This window comes from Oncorhynchus gorbuscha, linkage group LG09 (assembly GCF_021184085.1).
Source record: "Oncorhynchus gorbuscha isolate QuinsamMale2020 ecotype Even-year linkage group LG09, OgorEven_v1.0, whole genome shotgun sequence".
Taxonomy (NCBI): Eukaryota; Metazoa; Chordata; class Actinopteri; order Salmoniformes; family Salmonidae; genus Oncorhynchus; species Oncorhynchus gorbuscha.
In genome coordinates, this window is record NC_060181.1 from 54,112,673 (window position 1) to 54,136,511 (window position 23,839).

The 23,839-nt window shown below is 42.2% G+C and overlaps 1 protein-coding gene across 2 annotated transcripts in view; it reads left to right on the top strand.

Annotated features, from left to right (window-relative positions):
* Positions 1–23,839, top strand: part of LOC124043770 (inactive dipeptidyl peptidase 10-like) — a 340,940-nt gene that overhangs the window by 125,183 nt on the left and 191,918 nt on the right. Inside the window, exon 1 of one of the 2 annotated variants that reach the window (XM_046362711.1) lies at positions 10,841–11,396. The exons of the other annotated variant lie outside the window; for it this stretch is intronic. Within the exon in view, the coding sequence (XP_046218667.1) occupies positions 11,331–11,396 (66 nt within the window). The 5' untranslated portion in view covers positions 10,841–11,330. Of the gene's footprint in view, positions 1–10,840; positions 11,397–23,839 lie in introns of those variants that run through there. 2 annotated transcript variants of the gene reach the window in all.

The window sequence follows — 23,839 nt, forward strand, 5'->3', positions numbered from 1 at the left end:
CGACAATGCAGTGATAACCAACAAGTAATCTAACTAACAATTCCAAAACTACTGTCTTATACACAGTGTAAGGGGATAAGGAACATGTACATAAGGATATATGAATGAGTGATGGTACAGAGCAGCATACAGTAGATGGTATCGAGTACAGTATATACATATGAGATGAGTGTGTAGACAAAGTAAACAAAGTGGCATAGTTAAAGTGGCTAGTGATACATGTGTTACATAAGGATGCAGTCGATGATGTAGTGTACAGTATATACATATGCATATGAGATTAATAATGTAGGGTAAGTAACATTATATAAGGTAGCATTGTTTAAAGTGGCTAGTGATATATTTACATCATTTCCCATCAATTCCCATTATTAAAATGGCTGGAGTTGGGTCAGTGTCAATGACAGTGTGTTGGCAGCAGCCACTCAATGTTAGTGGTGGCTGTTTAACAGTCTGATGGCCTTGAGATAGAAGCTGTTTTTCAGTCTCTCGGTCCCAGCTTTGATGCACCTGTACTGACCTCGCCTTCTGGATGATAGCGGGGTGAACAGGCAGTGGTTCGGGTGGTTGATGTCCTTGATGATCTTTATGGCCTTCCTGTAACAACGGGTGGTGTAGGTGTCCTGGAGGGCAGGTAGTTTGCCCCCGGTGATGCGTTGTGCAGTCCTCACTACCCTCTGGAGAGCCTTACGGTTGAGGGCAGAGCAGTTCCTGTACCAGGCGGTGATACAGCCCGCCAGGATGCTCTCGATTGTGCATCTGTAGAAGTTTGTGAGTGCTTTTGGTAACAAGCCGAATTTCTTCAGCCTCCTGAGGTTGAATAGGCGCTGCTGCGCCTTCTTCACGACGCTGTCAGTGTGAGTGGACCAATTCAGTTTGTCTGTGATGTGTATGCCGAGGAACTTAAAACTAGATACCCTCTCCACTACTGTTCCATCGATGTGGATAGGGGGGTGTTCCCTCTGCTGTTTCCTGAAGTCCACAATCATCTCCTTAGTTTTGTTGACGTTGAGTGTGAGGTTATTTTCCTGACACCACACTCCGAGGGCCCTCACCTCCTCCCTGTAGGCCGTCTCGTCGTTGTTGGTAATTAAGCCTACCACTGTTGTGTCGTCCGCAAACTTGATGATTGAGTTGGAGGCGTGCGTGGCCACGCAGTCGTGGGTGAACAGGGAGTACAGGAGAGGGCTCAGAACGCACCCTTGTGGGGTCCCCGTGTTGAGGATCAGCGGGAGGAGATGTTGTTGCCTACCCTCACCACCTGGGGGCGGCCCGTCAGGAAGTCCAGTACCCAGTTGCACAGGGGGCGGGGTCGAGACCCAGGGTCTCGAGCTTGATGACGAGCTTGGAGGGTACTATGGTGTTGAATGCCGAGCTGTAGTCGATGAACAGCATTCTCACATAGGTATTCCTCTTGTCCAGGTGGGTTAGGGCAGTGTGCAGTGTGGTTGAGATTGCATCGTCTGTGGACCTATTTGGGCGGTAAGCAAATTGGAGTGGGTCTAGGGTGTCAGGTAGGGTGGAGGTGATATGGTCCTTGACTAGTCTCTCAAAGCACTTCATGATGACGGAAGTGAGTGCTACGGGGCGGTAGTCGTTTAGCTCAGTTACCTTAGCTTTCTTGGGAACAGGAACAATATACAAACAGCGTTATGGTAATGTGGCCTCACCGTCTCCCATGAGCTTCCCCAAGTTGTGACAAACGGACCAGTTCGTAACTGGATTCTTCACCGATCTTTTATACTTTTTCCGGAACATGAAATTAGTTTGTACCTCAAGTTCTGTGAGGTGGAAGGATTTCCTTTATCCTCTATAAAAATGTACTCTCTCTATACTATGTGGCAGGGTCTTCTCGGGAATTGACGACCTCTGACCACAGCAGCCTAGTTGAATGAGGCAAGGGGGAGACAGGGAGAGGGGGATGGGGTTGCAATACCCAAAGAGGCCAACGTCATGACATACCCTCCCTGGTGGTTTGGATCTTGTTTGTCCTGCAAGTTACAAATCAACATAAAATCATGAACATGTGATGTCCTGTTTGTAGATCATTGTTGCAGTCCCCTCTGGTGGTTAGACTTGGTAGGCTTCTCTGAATGCGGAGAGTGTCATTGTAAGGGGTGTCATAGTAAGGGGTAAAGCGGAAGGTGTATCATCGGAAGCAGAGTATACTCTGCGCATCAATGTTTTTCTTGCTGAGACGGCCGCAGTGCTTACGGAAGTGTTCGAAGGGCAAGAGGATTTCATCTCAACTACCGTATTGCACGACTGCAAGGAGGAGGGAAGTTGCTTATTCACAGAGACAGCTGGCTAGAAATCATGAAAATAATGGTCAATCAAGTTGGCTGATGGAATGTGTCGAGATATCGTAATATCTCCTTGGATCGGATTCTGCCCCAAGAGGTTTCTAAACATCTTTTTCCCAAGAGGTGCTTTTGACGGAAACCCCTCTTGAATGACTGCATTGCAGCTAGCGTTAGGGGAAGACAGTGTGGTCAGTGGAGAAAGCACGGTGGCCTGTGACCATACCTGGTTGGTTTTCCAATCCATCAATGGGAGTAACCGATCCGTCAAGTCTGCTCCAAGTAGCAGGGTTACAGTTTTGAGGCTGGTAACATACCCAGGGTGAACGAGCGATACGTCCTTGAAGTGTAGTTTCAGCATGACTCTCAATGTGAGAGACGAGGTAGTCTGAGTGACCCCTCGAAGTGTAGTGTTGCATCGTTCCACTTTTACCCAACGTTTAGTTGGCTTCAAAGCCCTTTTGAGATCATCAAACAATGTTTGAGAGATGAGTGATACTGTCGCACCCGAATCAGTTAGCGCATGACAAGTTAAGCAGTCCTCCAGGACTGTTTCCAGGTATGGCCGTTTATATTCTTGGTTAGTGGACATATTCCCCACAAAGTGGAGTGGTCGTTCACAACGACATGATGTGCCATTTCTGTTCAAGTTGGAAGCAGATAGACTTTTCCGTTTTTGGGTGGGCTTGGCTTTAACGAAGCGGTTGACTTGTTTCTTCGCTAACTTTATATCAGAGTCTATAGACAAAGGCTTGTTTCTTGATCAAGCGGGCCCTGGATAGGGTCTTAAATGAGAGCGTGAGAAATGTGAACTTCAACGTCCTTGCTATGGGTGTTAATTCCTGCGGACCTGGTGTCCGGTAATTCCCTGTCTAGTCCTTGTTACTTATCTTTTACCCTTTTCTCAAATTGTTCTCACTTTAGTTCTACCCGTACTGGAACTTCTGGAAAACATTGGTCTACATTTTGATCGTCCTTCACCCCTTTGTTACCCTTGTGCTCTGACACTTTTTGTGGGTTGGGTGCAGGAACGTAGCGAACAGGTCGATTGTAGCGGTAGTCATGTTGATGGCGACGTACTTTACAGTTATTTAGACCACAGAGGTTATTGGAATCATGGTTTCGAGGTAGAAACTGTTGTTGTATGTCATCTCTCAATGCTCCAATACCTGATAATGCTCCTCTAACTGGAGTGAGTGCTCCTGGTCAAACTTCAAAACCGAGTGGTCAGGGCTCTTAGCGTTGTGGACTTTTGATGCCTCAAAAGCTGTGCTTGCAAGCTCTCTGAGTTGTAAGATAGGCAAGCCAACGTGGGCGGCAGGGCCCAAGTAGGTAATAAAGGTAGGATACATGTTCGACAGGAACATTTGTTTAATTAAAAGTTAACAGGTCTCCATGCCTGTTTCAGTTAGTAGACCAAAGTAAGCTGATCGAAGCCTATGATAGTAAGCTTGTGGGTGTTCATTCTGAGCTTGTTTGACGGTGTTAGCCAGTGAGCTATCGTGTTTGCGAGTCGCAGAACCACTGAATTATACTTTCAAAGCTGTGGCATGTTTAGCGTAATCATTTAGCCCGTGTTGCTGTTGTAGACGAATGAACCTTGTCACGTGTCTATTCGATGTTCGCTTCAACAGGTAAACCCTGTCAGAACCTGTAGCATCCATCTAACGCGTCCTCTATGTCACCTAGGAACGTCTCAGTATATATATATATGCCATTTAGCAGACACTTTTATCCAAAGCGACTTACAGTCACGTATGCATACATTCTACGTATGGGTGGTCCCGGGGATCGAACCCACTACCCTGGCATTACAAGCGCCATGCTCTACCAACTGGGCTACAGAAGGACCTTACAGTATCGTTTGGCTGACCTGGAACCGGGTCAAAGGTGGGTAAATTCTTGATGAGTTTGTCAAGGTATTCCGCGCCAACCGGACGGAAAGGGTTGGCTTCATCCTGTGGAGAGATTGGGGCCGAAAGGCCAAGAGGAGAAGCCAAGCCTTGTTGTTGTTGGCCAAGAGGGTCAATATTACTCAGTGCCGAATGGCCAAGAGGAGAAAACTGAGGGACACATGAGGGAGGCAAGGTATGAAACCTATCGTCTATACTCCTGTGAGTACAGGGCTCCGGTTGCTTGGATTGGTAGTCGCGCTGTAGAGCGTGACCATTCTGGACTTCCTCCAGATGGTACCTAAGGGTGGTATTCTGCTGCATTGCAGAGTCCACTTGAGCGTTTAGAGTACTGATTTTGGACACCTGAGTGTCACACTTGCTCCTTTCGGTCTCAAACGTATCTGTCATGGTTTGCAGATAGAGGTCTTGAGTACGGAGAGATATTCAGTGATGAGATTTCCTCCGCTTGCTTAGAAATCAATATTTCCATCTTCATCACCTGAGTTCTCTCATCATTCATATGGTCAGTGACTTCAATGAGTTCTGCTGATTTGTCATCCAACTTAGTCACTTTGTGATTGTGTTCACTAACGGGTCGTCTTTGGTCTGCAGCGTTTTGAGTAGAATCGTGTTACTTTGAGTAAAGTTCAACAAAACTGTATGCATGTTATCAAGTTGAGCGCTCCTGTTTGTAGATAACTCTTCAGATGTATCTAGTTTGGTGTGGACATCATCATATTTAGTTTTGGCTAAATTGATTTGTTCCTGTAGCATATGATTTTGTTCCTGTAGAAGACGATTTTGTTGAAGAGCTTGTGCTTGTTCATCATCATACGTTTTTGCAATTACACTTAATTGTTCAGTTTTCAAGCGCAGTTCCATAGCTAGCAGAATTTTTCCCTTTTCTGCATTTGTCATTGGTTTCCCGGTTCTCTCCCTCTGTCCCTTTATGTCCCTGCTCGTGCTTCAGCTGTGCACTGCGGTATTGGACAGATGCCAAACTTGGGTGGCAAGACATCAGGGCTAGACTGGAGAGAACCTTTACGAGGCCTGCGCCCGATGGTTGATTTTGGAAAGCGTTGTTGTCTGCTTTTCCACTAATGGCATAATTAGGGTTGGTATTGCTGCTGAGGTCAGATATCAATCCATTTGCGGGTGGAGGTTCACTAATTAGCGGGCGAGTGGGGACTACCCCGGTTTTGTGATGAAGCAAAGGTGTGATTGAATTTATTCAAGGCATATGAACTAACAGGTTATAAAGCAAACAATTAAATTATATGGCTTTTTTTTCCTACCTTGGCTTCCCCAGTGATTTTACCAACACACCACTATAGACTTTCACATTACTATATGGTAAATAATGCAAGCGACTTAAATTAATAATTTATTTCAAAAAGGAAAAAGAATCATTACCATATTCACAGAGAATACATTAAAAAGTATGGAGAAGCAATACTCCAAGCCACAGATTCATATGACTTGTCAAAAATAAAGAACTGATACTATATACTGTTTTTTGGGGTGGGATTGGCATGGGGTGTGGGAGGTTTTATTTCTCATGTCTTACTCATTGGTAGGAAGAAGTTTGGTCCAAATCGGATGTTACAGTAGGTACTATATTTAATGTATATTATCTGAATCCTATAAATTAAAATGTCCAATTTTGGTTCAATTAATTTATCCAAGATAAAATGTTATTTCAGCAAAATAATGTTTCAGGAATGCCAAACTTACCTGTTTCTGACTACAAAAACATTTTCAGAAGAATCTGAGATGATGGGTGTCATGGCTTGCTGAAATGACATGACACTCTGATACCACACATCAAGAGATTTATGAATTGGTGACACTTGGACTGTGGGATAAAGCCTACAATGCACCTAGGCTTATATGATGATACTATGTGTATTACATGTCAACAGACAAACGGAGTACACAGGTATAAATACACATGGGGTAATGGGGAAGATGGGCGACACCTGGAGGGGGTGGAGACAAGCACAAAGACAGGTGAAACAGATCAGGGTGTGACAGGTACTCTACACTCAAAGTAAGTACAGTGGGGCAAAAAAGTATTTAGTCAGCCACCAATTGTGCAAGTTCTCCCACTTAAAAACATGAGAGAGGCCTGTACTTTTCATCATATCTACACTTCAACTATGACAGACAAAATGAGAAAAAATAATCCAGGAAATCACATTGTAGGATTTTTAATGAATTTATTTGCAAATTATGGTGAAAAAAAGTATTTGGTCACCTACAAACAAGCAAGATTTCTGGCTCTCACAGACCTGTAACTTCTTCTTTAGGAGGCTCCTCTGTCCTCCACTCGTTACCTGTATTATTGGCACCTGTTTGAACTTGTTATCAGTATAAAAGACACCTGTCCACAACCTCAAACAGTCACACTCCAAACTCCACTATGGCCAAGACCAAAGAGATGTCAAAGGACACCAGAAACAAAATTGTAGACCTGCACCAGGCTGGGAAGACTGAATCTGCAATAGGTAAGCAGCTTGGTTTGAAGAAATCAACTGTGGGAGCAATTATTAGGAAATGGAAGACATACAAGAACACTCATAATCTCCCTCGGTCTGGGGCTCCACGCAAGATCTCACCCCGTGGGGTCAAAATGATCACAACAGTGAGCAAAAATCCCAGAACCACACAGGGGGACCTAGTGAATGACCTGCAGAGAGCTGGGACCAAAGTAACAAACCCTACCATCAGTAACACACTACACCGCCAGGGACTCAAATCCTGCAGTGCCAGACGAGTCCCCCTGCTTAAGCCAGTACATGTTCAGGCCCGTCTGAAGTTTGGTAGAGAGCATTTGGATGATCCAGAAGAAGATTGGGAGAATGTCATATGGTCAGATGAAACCAAAATATAACTTTTTGGTAAAAACTCAACTCATAGTGTTTGGAGGACAAAGAATGCTGAGTTGCATCCAAAGAACACCGTGAAGCATGGGAGTGAAAACATCATGCTTTGGGGCTGTTTTCCTGCAAAGGGACCAAGACGACTGATCCATGTAAAGGAAAGAATGAATGGGCCCATGTATTGTGAGATTCTGAGTGGAATACCTCCTTCCATCAGAAAGGGCATTGAAGATGAAACGTGGCTGGAAGAAGCATTTCAAGGTCCTGGAGTGGCCTAGCCAGTCTCCAGATGTCAACCCCATTGAAAATCTTTGGAGGGAGTTGAAAGTCTGTGTTGCCCAGCAACAGCCCAAAAACATCACTGCTCTAGAGGAGATCTGCATAGAGGAATGGGCCAAAATACCAACACACAGTGTGAAAACCTTGTGAAGACTTATAGAAAATGTTTGACCTCTGTCCTTGCCATCAAAGGGTATATAACAAAGTATTGAGATAAACTTTTGTTATTGACCAAATACTTATTTTCCACCATCATTTGCAAATAAATTCATTAAAAATCCAACAATGGGATTTTCTGGATTTTTTTCTCATTTTGTCTGTCATAGTTGAAGTGTACCTGTGATGAAAATTACAGGCCTCTCTCATTTTTTTAAGTGGGAGAACTTGCACAATTGGTGGCTGACTAAATACTTTTTTTGCCCCACTGTATTCATCTGTATTTGATTTGAAAAGACCAGTAGTTTAATATTTTAATATATTTGAAAAGACACTTAGAAAATATGGGAAAATACTCAAATACACTGACGCAAATATACTCTCATGCATTTAACCCAGGTATTTGTTGTATAGCATAGTATTTGAATTGGTGTTTGAACATACTGCAGCTGACTATTTTTTACTTTTTTTTTACAAATAACGAAACACTGAAAAAGTACTTGTTTTGGGCTTTGTATTTGAAAATGCTCAAATACACCAAAAAAAGTAGTTCAAATAGCAGATCCTCAAATACACATGTATTTGAACCCAAGTCTGATCATTAGGAAATTTCTTCCACATATTTCCAATATGCTCTGACTGTTTTCCCACTCATATTGACAGAGAGCTGGAATAAAAGAAAAGTACACTATAAGCCTTACAAAAGTATTCAGTCCTCTAGGTCATCAGGCTGCTGATTATTCCGCACGCCTATCACCATAGTCTTGCGCACCTGCGCCTCATGACACTCACCTGGACTCCATCACCTCCTTGATTATCTTCCCTGTATCTGTCACTCCCCTTGGTTCTTTCCTCAGGTGTTATTGATTCTGTTTTTGTGCCGGTGCATTGTTTGTGTTTCGTGTTCATTGATTTTTAAATTTATTAAAACACTCCCTGAACTTGCTTCCCGACTCTCAGCGCACTCATTACAAGACCCTTTGGATTTCTTCGCATTTTAGTGTGTTACAAGCTGGGATTAAAATGGATTTAATTGTATTTTTTGTCAACAGTGTACACAAAATAAACCCTGTTTTTCCATTTTCACCTAAAATGACATACCCAAATCTAACTGCCTGTAGCTCAGGACGTGAAGCAAGGATATGCATATTCTTGATACCATTTGAAAGGAAACACCTTGAGGAGATGTGACAATAATGTAGGAGAATAACACATTAGATCTGGTAAAAGTAAAAAACATGCGCTTGTTTTGTTGTTGTACCATCATATTTGAAATGTAAGAGAAAGGCCATAATGTATTATTCCAGCCCAGGAGCAATTTCGATTTTGGTGGCAGTGTATGTGAAAGGTTTTAGACTGATCCAATGAACCATTGCATATCTGTTCAAAATGTTGTATCATGACTTCCCAAATACATGTTCAAGTTCATAATTGTGCACTCTCCTCAAACAATAGTATGGTATTATTTCACTGTAATATCTACTGTAAATTGGATAGTGCAATTAGATTAACAAGAATTTTAGCTTTCTGCCCATATCCGATATGTCTACGTCCTGGGAATTTTGTTTGTTACTTACAAACTCATGCTAATCACATTAGCTTACAGTAGCACAATCGTCCCGAAGGGAGGACATTGGTGATTTAAAACAGCTACAGAGGTCAATTGCAGTGCCAGGAGAAAACTGAGGATGGATCAATAACATTGTAGTGACTCACAATAATGACCTAAGTGACAGAGCTAAAAGAAGAATACAAATATACAGACTAAAAATATTCCAAAAACATGCATCTTGTATGCAACAAAGCACTAGAGTAATGCTGCAAAAAAAATGGTTAAGGAATACACTTTGCGGCCTAAATGCAAAGCCTTATGTTTGGGACAAATCCTACACAACACATATGACTCTTTATTTTCATCCATGGTGGTGGCTGCATCATGGTATGGGTATGCTTGTCATCAGCAAATACTGGGGAGTTTTCCACTATAAAAATAAATGGGTGGAGCTAATTACAGGCAAAGTCCTAGTGGAAAACCTGCTTCAGTCTGCTTTACACCACAGGCTGGGAGAGGAATTCACCTTTAAGCAGGACAATGACCTACAACAAAAGCCCAAATCTAAACTGGAGATGCTTACCAAGAAGACAGTGAATGTTCCTGACTTGCCAAGTTACAGTTTTGACTTAAATCTGCTTGAAAATCTATGGGAAGTTTGGAAAATTGCTGTATAGCCACGATCCCCAACATCTTGAACGACCTTGAAGGATTTTGAAAAGAATAATGGAATAATATTTCACTATTCAGGTGTACAAAGCTCTTAGAGACTCACCCAAGAAGATTCACAGCTGTAATCAATGCCAAAGGTGTTTAGTTATTACATCTGTATTACTCTTTATTACAGAGTATTTTGTGTAGATTGTTAACAAAAAAATATAATGGAATCCATGTTAATCCCACTTTGTAACATAATAAAATCTGAAGAAATCCAAACGTCTGAATAATTTTGCAGTGCACTGTATATATTTTTTTGCAACGTCAATTGCAGGTATAAAGCTTCTTGATCGAAGCATAGCTCGAGCGCGGTAGATAGAGTATGGAGGCACAGATTTAAGTGATTAAACACTATCTATTCTTTATTTTAGAGGTGGCTGGCTCATGTTATTAACAAATGTTTTAATTGTGTGGGGCTTCTTGTAATTTCCCAACCAGCCTATAACCTTGTCAAAAATGTTTCTCTCAAACGCTACAGTGAGTTTGATGTAGCTGTCTTCAGATTGGCATAGCCGATTGTACAAATGCACAGGCCACTCAAATAAAAATTGACAACAAAACGAACAACAATTTTAAGCTCCACACTAACCAAGAGCCGCTTCCCATAAGACATATTGGACCAAAAATAAATGAACTCAGATTACGTCAGTGATCATTCCTTTTTGACGGGGTGGTATCGTAAAAGCAGGATGTGTTCGTTGTGCGTGACAGCGCGTTTGCACTCAATGGAGATAAATGCGAGGCACGGTTCAGGTCGTCAGCACCATGGACAGCACGCACAAAGCTCAGTTGCTGAACATGATTGATGATTCAAACTGATAAATATTAACCAACCAATAGCTATAGGCCGGCATTACACTGCAGCCTACCACTACTATCATCAACTGTAGCCAACACGCATAATGGTTAAACTAGTAGGACTTGTAATGGCTATATTCTGAAATAGTACAACTAAAAGATGTGGAAATAATATGCCCATTTGAGCTCTGTTGGGTCTTCATTAAGTGTATATTATGTCAAACACGTAATCACACCCCCACCCATTTTGCCGTGGGAACGCATCAGACCACTCCGATGCCCCTTCCCCTCCTCCCCCTCCCAGTTCCCCAACCACACCATCATCATGGATCACACAGACAGACAAGGAGCGAGTAGTCAAGATCCCCTCGTTTGTCGCTTTCAGAAAGATAGAGGGCTATAAGCAGCCAGTCTACTTGATATGTTTCTATGTATTTATTCTTATTATTCTGACGAATCGATATTTTTGCCCACTCTATTTGACATAATAAGGAGAGACAACCAGATTTAGAAGGGTTCTTGTCAGACGTTCTAAGACTTCGCAGAATTCATTCGTGACGGACCACATTGCTGCATGCCTCCTGGTTAATTAAGATTCTGCAATTGATAAACCGGCGCCTATACTTACCACGCAGTACGAGGACATCACGATCGCCGTTTTACTAATCCACGGAGCAGTGGGCTCTGACTGCAGCGCATCTTTAGGATTCTCAGCGAGTTGACTCCAAGTTTCTATTGCAAGGAGTTTGCAATGACAGCCACGAAGGAGCAGCAGCCGAATCAGAGACAGAAGCCACCGCCGAAGGATGACGAGGAGGTGGGCTTGCCAGTCTATATATTTGCAATGATCTGTGGTTAGGCTATTGAAGTTAATGAGCTAATTTCTATTCTTTGATAATACATTCTCCTTCTAGTTTGTGTATTCTAGACTACAAGGTCAGTTAGGCTATAATTCTAAAATTAGATGGCCGCAAATGAATGCCGGTGTTTGTGTGTGGCAGTGTGTGAGAAATAGGGGTCATATAACACCTGAATATCCCTACTTTCTATATTTTTGAACATTTCATATTCAGGAACATATTTCCTAGTCTACAGCAAGGAAGTGCAGTGATGTGTCTTTCACTGGATATGTTGCGTCTTCACTGTCTGCTATTAGAGACCCCTGTGTCTTATTTACCCTATCAGTGATTGCTTTCTGTCCACGCGCTCCCTATTGTGCGCGAATATTGCAAGACAAGATTCAGGACTTATCAATTAGTGACTCTGTAAGAAGAACTCGTCAGTTGTCAAGCCGAGAATAATGAGTGCTCTCGTAGGATTCGGGAGGAGAGGGGGCGGGGGTGACCGCACGGTGTGCGTGCTCGGCGGCTCGCGGGAGATTGTAATTCAACCTTTGCCTCGTAACAGCTGTCCGCAACACACCACCTTGACAGAGAACAGCCGCGGAGAATCACTCTGAAAAGAGTCTACCCCCCCCCCACACACACACACACACCGCACAAGACTTGCAGCAGCTCACCTCAGTAACTGTTTTCTGTATTTTGGGCACGTCAACCACAATTATCCGAGAGGCAGGGCTTTCTTGTCAGTGTGTTCATGTAGTACAAATAGCCCTCTGAGACCGTGTACCAGCCCGCATCTGCAATGCTTTTTTTTCCGGAATTTACTATGTTTCTAGTTTAGAATTTCAAGGTGTGATATCTCTGAATGGAAGAATTGGTGGAGCAGTAACTTGACAACTAGGTTATTGCTTCTAGTTACGTCAACTCTGGGCGCTAATAATTGATTTTGCCTCCCTAAATGTTTAAATAACCCTCACATGTTGTACCCGGCAAAGGGATCTTCCAGACCATTGCTATCTATCTGTTTTGACGTGGGAGTTATCTTACTGTATATTATGCCCAACATCTGTGGCCACCACCACCATGTTCATTTTAAATGCCACATTTCCGGTCTCACTTGTGTTGGGGTCTTGTGGGGTTCAACACCATGGGCAGAGCTCATATATAGTCCTACTACTAGAAATCTAAGACTCTGGGCAAATATTCCTCTTGTGCTGAGGTATCTTTTATATTCTTGTAATTACAATAAAATACTGTGAAATAAAAACCTCTCCCCTCAATGAATGTGAGTCTGAACGGAAAATCAACCACACTGTAATAGATACCAACCAACATCCTTTATTGTATCTCTGACATGCTGTTTTTCCCAAACCCTGAAAACTCCTGCTTTGATTGAATGATGTTGTGTTGGGGTACCATTGCATTTCCAGACTTGAGCTCAAGTAGTATTTGATATGAGATGGGATTTGAATGGGCCTGCCTGGAGTGACAGATGGGCAGGGTTCGCACTTTATTTTTGCACTTTTAATTGGTTCAATTGTACCAGGCATGCTCAATCAAGTGCATCACACATTTAAAAGTAAATAAATACAACTTGAACTGAGGTATGACTAATTCATTGCATGACAAACATGCAAACACTGAAAAGGGATTACCGTGAATTTGACAGCAAGTCACAGGCAGCTCCACAATGCAGCATTGTTTACAGTATGCTGCAGTAAAATTGTTTTTTACTGGTGATAATATCTAAAATAATATCTAAGATAATATCTCAAATTACCGTACAATTTACAGTGTAGGCTATACACTGTAAAGGGGTTGCCATGAATTTGACAGTAATTTACAGGCAGCTCGTGGCAAGTAAAATGCAGTATTTTATATTACAGTAGGTGTACTGTAATATGAAATACTGCATTTTACTTGCCACGAGCTGCCTGTAAATTACTGTCAAATTCATATGGTATCAAAACAAGTACTGTGTAATGACACACAGTACAATACCATAAAATGTACTATATTATACTGTAAAAAAGTATAAATGCTACCATAATCAGAATGAATGAATTAATGGATGAAATAATCAATTTCATTGAGTGGAGGGGTTTGTATTTCACTTGGTTTTATGGTAATTACAAGGGATTGGTGCAAGTAGTTTGGCTGCTAGATAAAGTTAAAGTGTTTACACATTATAGCATATTAATGAATAGTTGGTGTTTTATATCACTTGCAACTCTAGAGGCCTTAACAAAAGGTTACAAACTGGCAGCGACTACAGGACTGTAACGAAGTTCGTCTGTTGTTTGAAGAGAGTCAGACCGAAATGCAGCGTGTAGGTTACTCATGACTTTTAATGAAGATAATGCGGTACATGAAATAACTGAAAATACGAAAACAACAAATGAGAGAAACTAATTACAGCCTATCTGGTGACTAACACAGAGACAGGTACAATCACCCACGAAATACAACGCACACTCAGGCTACCTAAATACGGTTCCCAATCCGAGACAACGAGAATCAGCTGACTCCAATTAGGAATCGCCTCAGGCAGCCAAGCCTAACTAGACACACCCCTAATAATACACACTCCCAATTAATACAAACCTCAATAGGAAATACAACATATAAACCCATGTCACACCCTGGCCTACCCAAACATATAACAAAAACACAAGATACAATGACCAAGGCGTGACAAGGACAAAACAGACCAAAAGGACATGGCAAAATACTCAACCGTTTAAGACTTGGGCCACTTCAATGGTTCAAGACTTGCTGCCACTTCAATCTGTCCCTTATATATTTTAAATGAATAACCACATAGGAATTAAATTGGTACAGCAATCTCACTCACGGGTGCAAAAAATATAACAAGGCACACCTCAAAATAGGTTATTGAGCCAGAAACAACAATACCATGCATCCACTAGTGGTCAAAAGGTTGTTGGCGCACTAAAGATACGGTACTGTATTCTGTGTGGTGGAATTACAGTACCTTTTCAATTACAGCAATTCCCCACAATGTACCATCATTTACAGTAAACTGTAGTAAAACACGTTTCAGAGATTTTTACTATTGGTTATACCTAAAATTACAGTATAAATTACAGTTTCCAATGCCACAAAAGCATTTTTTTGTTCAGAGATTATGTGAGGCAGTAACTGCACCTGACTCTCTGACAGCCCTAGCAGATCAACCATCCACAACATTTATTGAGTGCATTCAGAGATATACAAATAAAGAACTTTTGGATATTTCATTATTGCCTAGTTCCACTTCACTGTTAGAGACATAGCTTAACTATGACTTAAATGCAATGGTTTTCACAGCTTTGTTTTCATTATCAAGATAGTATTGTAAAATGTAATTGCTCAAATATTGAAAAATGCCAAGAGTGTACAAAGCTGTCATCAAGCCAAAGGGTGGCTATTTGATTTGTTTAACACTTTTTTGGTTACTACATGATTACATATGTGTTATTTCATAGTTTTGATGTCTTCACTATTATTCTACAATGTAGAAAATAATAAAAATAAAGAAAAAACATTGAATGAGTAGGTGTTCTAAAACTTTTGACCGGTAGTCTCTATATGTTTCTTTTTACCCCTTTTTCACCATAATATCATGATATCCAATTGGTAGTTAGACTCTTGACCCATCGCTGCACCTCCCATACAGACTCGGGAGAGGCGAAGGTCGAGAGCATCCACCGAAACATAACCATGCCAAGCTGCACTGCTTCTTGACACACTGCTCGCTTAATCCGGAAGCCAGCCGCACCAATGTGTCTAGGGAAAACACTGTCCAACTGGCGACCGTATCAGCATGCATGCACCCGGCCCGCCACAGGAGTCGCTAGAGCGCGATGGGACAAGGACATCCAGGCCGGCCAAACCCTCCCCTAACCCAAACGATGCTGGGCCAATTGTGCGCCGCTTTCATGGATCACCTGGTCGCGGCCCAGGCTTAAACTCAGATCTATAGTGACACTTCTAGCACTGAGATGCAGTGCCTTAGACCACTGCGCCAATCGGGAGGCACAGAAGGAGATTCTACCTTCATTCTGTTACTAAACTTCGCATCTACACAGTTCTTCCAGTAAATGTGTTGTTGTGAAATGTTCTGTGTGTTTTGAAGTAGTCTTTATGCATAGAGTTGTATGGTTTGTTAAACTCTGAATTAATGTTTTTTGTTCGTCATATTTTAAAGTGAAACATCTGAGTCTCAGTGTATTTCCGTTATCGTGGTATTGCCCACACTGTAAAAAAAGGGTATAATCAAAAGTAACATATTATTGTTATTTTATATGCATTGCTTTGTTTATGGCCATGCCATTTTATATATATATTATATATTTATATATAGTCTACAATCAGAAAGATACATCATACTGTCATGCCCTGAACTTAGAGAGCCTTTTTAATGTTTTTTGTTGTTGGTTTGGTTAGGGTGTGATTTGGGTGGGCATTCTATGTCCTTTATTTCTATGATTTGTGTTTCTATGTGTTGGCCAGGTATGGTTCTCAATCAGGGACAGCTGCCTATCGTTGTCTCTGATTGGGAATCATACTTAGGTATCCCCTTTTCCCTCCTTTCAGTGTGGGTAGTTGACTTTGTTTGTGGCACTTAGCCCTGTAAGGTTCACGGTTGTTTCTGTCGTTTGTTGTTTTGTTGGCGACATTTTAAAATAACATAAAATGTACGCTCACCACTTTGGTCTACTTCCAATGACACCCGTGACAGAACTACCCAACACCAAAAGACCAAGCAGCGTGCGCCAACCTGGAGGACGAGCTGGACCGGGGAGGAGAGAATGGCAGGGGCCAAGTCCCGGTCACGGAAGCCCGAGAGGCAGCTCCAAAAAGTTTTTTTGTGGGGTGGCACACGGGAAGATTGGCGGAGTCAGAGTTTAGACCTGAGCCAACTCCCCGTTCTAACCGTGGGGAGCATGTGACTGGTCAGGCACTGTGTTATGTGGTGATGCGCAGGGTGTCTCCAGTGAGCATTCACAGGCCGGTGTGCTCTGTGCCAGCGTCCCGCATTTGCTGGGTAGAAGTGGGCATCCAGCCAGAACAGGTTGTGCCAGCTCTGCACTCGAGACCACCAATGCGCCTTGACGGCCCAGTGTATCCGATGCCCGCCCCACGCACCAGGCCTCCTGTGTGTCTCTCCAGCCCGATGAGTCCTGTGTCTGCTTCAAGGTCCAGGTCTCCTGTGTGTCTCCCAGCCTGGTGAGTCTGGTGCCTGCGCCCAGGAAGAAGCCTCCAGTGATGATCCATGGCAAGAAGCCTCCAGTGATGATCCATGGCACGAAGCCTCCAGTGATGATCCATGGCACGAAGCCTCCAGTGATGATCCATGGCACGAAGCCTCCAGTGATGATCCATGGCACGAAGCCTCCAGTGATGATACATGGCACGAAGCCTCCAGTGATGATGCATGGCAAGAAGCCTCCAGTGGTGATCCATGGCACGAAGCCTCCAGTGATGATCCATGGCAAGAAGCCTCCAGTGATGATCCATGGTACGAAGCCTCCAGTGATGATCCATGGCACGAAGCCTCCAGTGAGGAGTCATGGCACAAAGCCTCCAAACACAGCCTCCAGTCCGGAGCCTCCAGCGACGGTCTCAAGTCCGGGGCCATCAGCGAGGGTGCCCAGTCCGGGGCCAGCAGCGAGGGTGCCCAGTCCGGGGCCAGCAGCGAGGGTGCCCAGTCCGGGGCCAGCAGCGAGGGTGCCCAGTCCGGGGCCCGCAACGAGGGTGCCCAGTCCGCGGTCCACGGCGAGGTTCCTCACACCAGAGGTGCCACCAAAGTGGTGTGAGCCAGAGGTGGAGCGGGATCTACGTCCCGCACCAGAGCTGCTACCGAGGACCGATGCCCACCCAGACCCTCCCCTAAAGGTTCAGGTTTTGCGGACGGGGTCTGCACCTTGGGGGGGGGTACTGTTACACCTGACCTTTTTATGTATCTTTTTGGTTTGGTCAGGGTGTGATTTGGGTGGGCATTCTATGTCCTTTATTTCTATGATTTGTGTTTCTATGTGTTGGCTGGATATGGTTCTCAATCAGGGACAGCTGTCTATGGGTGGGAATCATACTTAGGTAGCCCTATTTCCCTCCTTTCAGTGTTGGTAGTTAACTTTGTTTGTGGCACTTAGCCCTGTAAGCTTCAAGGTTGTTTCTTTCGTTTGCTGTTTTGTTGGCGACATTTTAAAATAAAATAAAATTTACATTCACCACGCTGCACTTTGGTCTACTTCCAATGACACCCGTGACACATACAAATAAATCACTTTCCATTGATAAAGGTAAGCCAAGCAAACACATAATAGGAGCTTCATGTAAAACACAGGGCTCCTATGGAAAAAAGGTGAAATGCAGCATCACTTAGCCTGAATTCAAACCACTCTCCCCCTTCCTCCCCACCCCATACAATAGATGACAATACCAGTAATGGTACCGTCAATGGATTACTGGATTACCGGCATTGTTACCATAAAACTGTTTTGTTTACAGTAACTTAATGTCAGCCAATTACCTGTAAGTTACTGTAAAACTACGGTAATCATTATCATATTTCCCAACATGCTCTGAATCCTTTGAACAGGATTTGAGGGTATTTTGTGAAATGTAATGGAATTTTGCATCCCTGCTTGCATGCCTTATGTGGATTGTATAACATGCTGACCACACCTCTGAGGTCGCGTGCGCGAGCATTGCATAATAAATTTAAACACACGTTATTCACTTATTGCAACCACACTGCTCGCACGCGACAACGAGCATCTGCTGAACGCGGTGCAAGTCCTGCCTCTCCCATCTTCTCGTTGGTTTATAGAAGCAGATAGCGACGTGCTATCTCCTCATTGGTTAAACCCACTTGGGGGGATTGAAAGATGAACTGAGTTTGGTCGATCGTCATGGTAACTATGAAAGTTAGATGCCATTCTCCATATAAAGTCCAAAGATGAAAAAGCCTGGAAGGAAGAGAGATAACTAAAAACGATTCGGTTGACCGTTTTAAGTGTGGATTAGTAGTCGGAGTAGAGGACCTTGTGCATTTTAGGTAAAATAACAACTTAATGTTTATATCCCAGGACAAATTAGCTAGCAACAGCAAACTAGCTAAATAGGACAACGTAGCTAGCAACTGCAAGCTAGCTAGCTAAATTGACATAAATGTTTAATGCTTTTTGATCTGTCCCCAAATTAATATAATTGATTCAGAGTTTGTTTTGATATTTCAACCTTTGTGTCGTGATCGCGTTTGGTGTGGGGGGACAAAATCAATTTGCACATGTTGGCGCACAGGCACGGCCGGTTTGGGTACGGTGTAAAACATTCATGAGGCCTTATGTGTTAAATAATTACATTTTAATGAGAACATATTCACTTAGGATCTCACTTGGTGAAGGCCACAAGACTGAACATGGATGAATGCAACAACCATGTCTCTTGTGCTAACAAATACAATAATGAGTGGTAACTCAACAATTCATTCCAAATGCAAGGCATTTTGGGAAGTATGCAAATAAGGCTTTGCAGTAAGAGTATGTTACCGTAGAAGGACTACAGTAGCATTATTGGTAGTGTAAATCAATTACAGTAACAGTATTGGATATAGTAAAATACGATGTGGAAACCTTTCCTTTTCTGGGGGGATTGGGTCTTTGTTTTTAGGTAGTGTTCTGTGGGTCATTATGAATGTGTTTTTTTATGTGTGTTGGCATGGACAGGTTTGTCTACCAGGGTTAGGGCCAAATCCATTTCAATTCCAGTCAATTCAGGAACACAGAAATTCTCTTTCATGTTTTTCAACAAAGAACATTTTGAATTATATTTGGAGTTTGATTTACTTTCTGAATTGCCTGGAATTGAAATGGAATTGACCCCAGCCCTGTTGTCTACTTAAGTGATAATGCCTGAGAAGCCGGTGTTTGGAGGATATGTTGGCACGGCTGTGTTTGGCAAACGTGCCAATATATCCTCAAAACACCGGCTTCGAGGTCATTATCACTTTTTTACAACGGGTTACCAACATATTCAAATAATGATTGACATATTTAATTAAAAACTGTATTTTGAAAAATGCACATTATTTCATCCTTCCACAAGATATAGTCCAGTCATAAATCTAGGGTTCCTACCCAAGCCGGCTGGTCCTTCGTTCTATCAGTTCGGTTGCCAGAGACGCGACCCTGTCATTCAGTCTTATTGTTCTGTATCTATGGATGTGACCCAGACATTCGTTCTAAATGTTCTATTGCCATACTGACTGTCAACGTTCGTAACCCTTGCTTGCTAGCTAGCCAACTACGGCTCATTTACAGTCACGACAAACAGTGCAGCCAGAATAACAAAAGTAGCTGCATTTGCATTTGTTTGAGCTTTTTTCTAGTGACATTTAACTGGATACATCCTTAACGATGAGCTAATGATGCGTGTTTTCGCCTGGCATAGAAGATGTGCTCACTCGTCAGGACACTGTGGTTCAGAGTAGGAGCTTGCCAACAACACAGCTTACACAATCACTTCAAACTGAACCTGGAAAGACTGCAAACTAACCTTTTTTCAGTTGACATTTCTTTGTATATATCCATAAAAATGATGCCAGCTGATTCATGATTTCGACTGGCGGAGAAACGCTGCCTGCCCATCTGTCTCGTCCCGACTCCCGACACATTCATTACTGGTATGGGATGGCTGGAGATTGAATTTGAATATTGAAACAATGTTGAAAATGTCGGAGGGACAGACAGCAAGACAGCGTTCAGATGGGTTTCTGTTGTAGTGCCTAGAAGTTCAACCTGTTCTAAATATATGGTCATCACTATATGAGCCACATTACAATTCCCACTTTGTGTGATGCCTAGTATGTTTGCCTTTCACGCCAGTGTGCCAGTTTAGCTTCCTTGCCTTCCTGTTCGCTACGGTGTGTACTTAGTTCATTATTTATGTTAGAGTCCTGGGAAAACATGTTTTCTGCTCTTCCAGGGGTTTTGTGAGTGTTTAGGGGAGTATGGGATTGATCTGTTGCCCAGCAGTATATAATCAAAGGGCAAATGTATCGACATGACTCTACTGTCATGAGAAAGGCTAGGAGTGTGTGCGTGTGCGTGCGTGCGTGTATGTGTGTGTGTGTGTGAGTGCAGTTTTGTATGTGTGTGTGTGTGTCAGAAAGAGAGAGGTGGCCTTCCACTTGTGCAGCGACTTGCATAAGATGGGAAAATGAGAAAGATGTACCTGAACTGTCTTTCTCCCCCAACTATCTACATAAATCTCAATGACGAAGTGTACACTTTTAGATATGTACTACTCTAACTTATAAGGCCATACTTTACATCCTTAAAGTTATTCATAGACACAATACATATTTGGTGAATAGTTGCTATGATACCAAGCCACAGTTCATTTTAAATAATTGCTTAGAGAGAGGTTGGAAATGTGAGCCAAACTCCTGGAGCAGCAGACAGGACTGAGGAACCGAAAGAGGATATCAGTCGCATGAGCAGCCCTATAAATCCAACTCAAACTCCCACTGGCATTGTCCTTCGTCCTTGCCTTTCCGTTCTTAATTCGCCCCTCGACGGTAATTTTATAGCTCAGTGGCTGCTGGATGCCCCAATGTCACCTATGTCTCCAAAACATTTAGAGAGTGAAAGACTCTTTTGGCACACAGAGAAAGGCTATCTCCAAAAGTGCATAGCCTGTGTGTTACTGTGAGTGTGACTACAATCTTCACTCAGACACATTCAGCTGTGTGTCAATGAGTTTACCTTGTGGATGGCTTCCCATTACAGTTTTTGTTTACGTTTGATTTCTCTAGAATAGATAAAATACAGTTTTTTTATTCAGAGGGAAATGGCTGAATTTCTATTCACACCCTCGAGCATAATTTCACTAGTTCTAACCCTAACCCTAACCCTAACCGTAACCCCCCTACCCTTACCCTATCCCTAACCCTTACCTAACTCTAACCTTAACCCTTAACTTAACCATTTTACATTTCAACTTCAATGGGGTAGGGATGTCCTAAGGATCCCTGATAGCATGGACCAATTTGACTAGTAATGTAGTCAGCTGTGTGTAATTGGCTTCATTTACATTTCACTGCAGGAGAGAAAAAAAGAGCTTGAAAACCTACCGTGTAATTTAAACCAAATTACAATTTAATGTGCGGTAGAGTAAAATTGATTCAGATTCAGATTAAAACCTGATTAATAGAATCACTGTATTGTCCTGCATATGCTTCTGCGGAGGTGGTCTGGGCATTATTCATACATGATATGGTCTTATAGCGATGAATGCATCCTTTGAATGGCCATGTCCTTATTTGACTTAATGCTGCTAGAAAACATTTGCTGTTTTGTGTACGTCATTGACTCTATTTGTATTTTTTAACCACAGCATAGCGATTTCAAAATACTCAAAAATGAAACAAGAAGGTATTGTTTTAGAATGTAATTAATGGAGCTCCAATCTGACATTTGGTTTTACATGTTATTTTCCTTTGAAAACAATTAACATCACTTGGCATAAGAGATAAGCTTGTGAAGGAGTAGACATTCATAGCAGATCATGTGAGCACCGTTGAGTGCAAATGTCTCATAGATTTTCATCCGGACTAGACTCTTGACTTCAGTGCTAGACAATGATTATCACATGAAGCATCAAATATCTGTCATTAGAGCTCTGATAAGCAAGCAAGGAACCAAATGGGACACATATTCATTTGTGAATAGCACAGCTGCAACACTCCACGTCTTCTGTGCTCAGCTTCTCATATTAAAGAAAAAAACTGACTCCTAGATTGAACCGGCTCACAGTCAATGTTGAGAATTGAGTTTCATCAGTGAGGGCCCGAGTCATGTTTTCCTTTGTGTGTCATGGGCATATTGGGTAAGAGTCGTGTATACATTAGAGCCCCACTGTGGCATATGGACAAGAACCGTCTGTGCAGGTGATCAATGCACATTTTTAGTTTCAACCTCAACCTCCTTCAGAAATGCATGGTCCCCAACTTGCACTTTGTACAAGGCTGCTGTGGTTTGAATGCTTTCGTTTCTTATTGGAACGTTTTGCCTGTCTTCTTTGGTCCAAAATAATGTTCTGTTTCATTTACTTCTCTCTGCAGCTTTAACTGTTGAAGGCATTTGTGGACACCCAAGGTATATATTAAATATGTGATTGGGTAGTGTTGTGGTTGGTGTATGTTGTAGTGTGGTGTGGGTAGCGCTGTGATCATTGGCAAATGTTCAGTTCTCAGAGTACTGGTGGCTCTTGGCTATATTAGAATTGCATGCATGTCATTACAGAAATACTGTATCTGTAACACTTATACCTGTCTTGACTTGAGGCTTTTCCCAGCTTGTGGAACTGTCATTCAATCTATTTTGAAGCAAAACACTCTACTAAGAATAACATACTACAGGCGGATATAATGAAAAATAATGAGTCAAACTTTTCCACTAGTCATACAGTAGATAGGGTTGAAAAGCTTCAGTAAGTTTGTTAAAGCAATCTATCGTAACTTTGGTAATTTATACTGTGCCTTCAGAAAGTATTCACAATCCTGATTTTCTACATTTTGTTGTGTTACAGGCTGAATTTAAATTGGGTTACAATTTAAAATTGTTTTCACTGGCCTACATACAACACCCCATAATGCCAAAGTGGAATGATGTTTTTGATTTTTTTTTTACAAATTCATTCAAATGTAAAGTTGAAATGTCTTGAGTCAATTAGTATTCAACCCCTTTGTTATGGAAAGCCTAGGTAAGTTCAGGAGTAAAAATGATCTTAAGCCCCTAGAGTCTATTGACCCACTGTTGCATCAATCTAAGAAACATAATCAAAAAATCCTCATCAAAATCCGCCAGTTTAAGCTAGATATATATTTTTTTTTTGCATGGGCTCAATCGACCATCTACCACCACATCCACCTATAGCGGCCTTCCGCATTTGCGGTGGAAGGTGGCCGAGCTACGGCGCTGTCTGTCAGACTACAAGTGCCCCAGGACTCATCTGATGGTAACCGGTACTGGTTTAAGAACTGAATGGAAGTATGGAGGTAGTTTTGTGCCTACCCCAAAAAAGGAGTTAAATATGTGTAAAAAAAATATATATGCACTACCATTCAAAAGTTTGGGGTCACTTAGAAATGTCATTTTTTTGTAAGAAAAGCCATTTTTTTGTCCATTAAAATAACATCAAATTGATCAGAAATACAACGTAGACATTGACATTGTATTTGTAAATTAGTATTGTAGCGGGAAAGGGATGATTTTTAAAGGAATATTTACACAGGCGTACAGAGGCCCATTATCAGCAACCATCATCCTGTGATCCAATGGCACATTGTGTTAGCTAATCCATGTGTATCATTTTAAAAGGCTAATTGATCATTAGAAACCCTTTT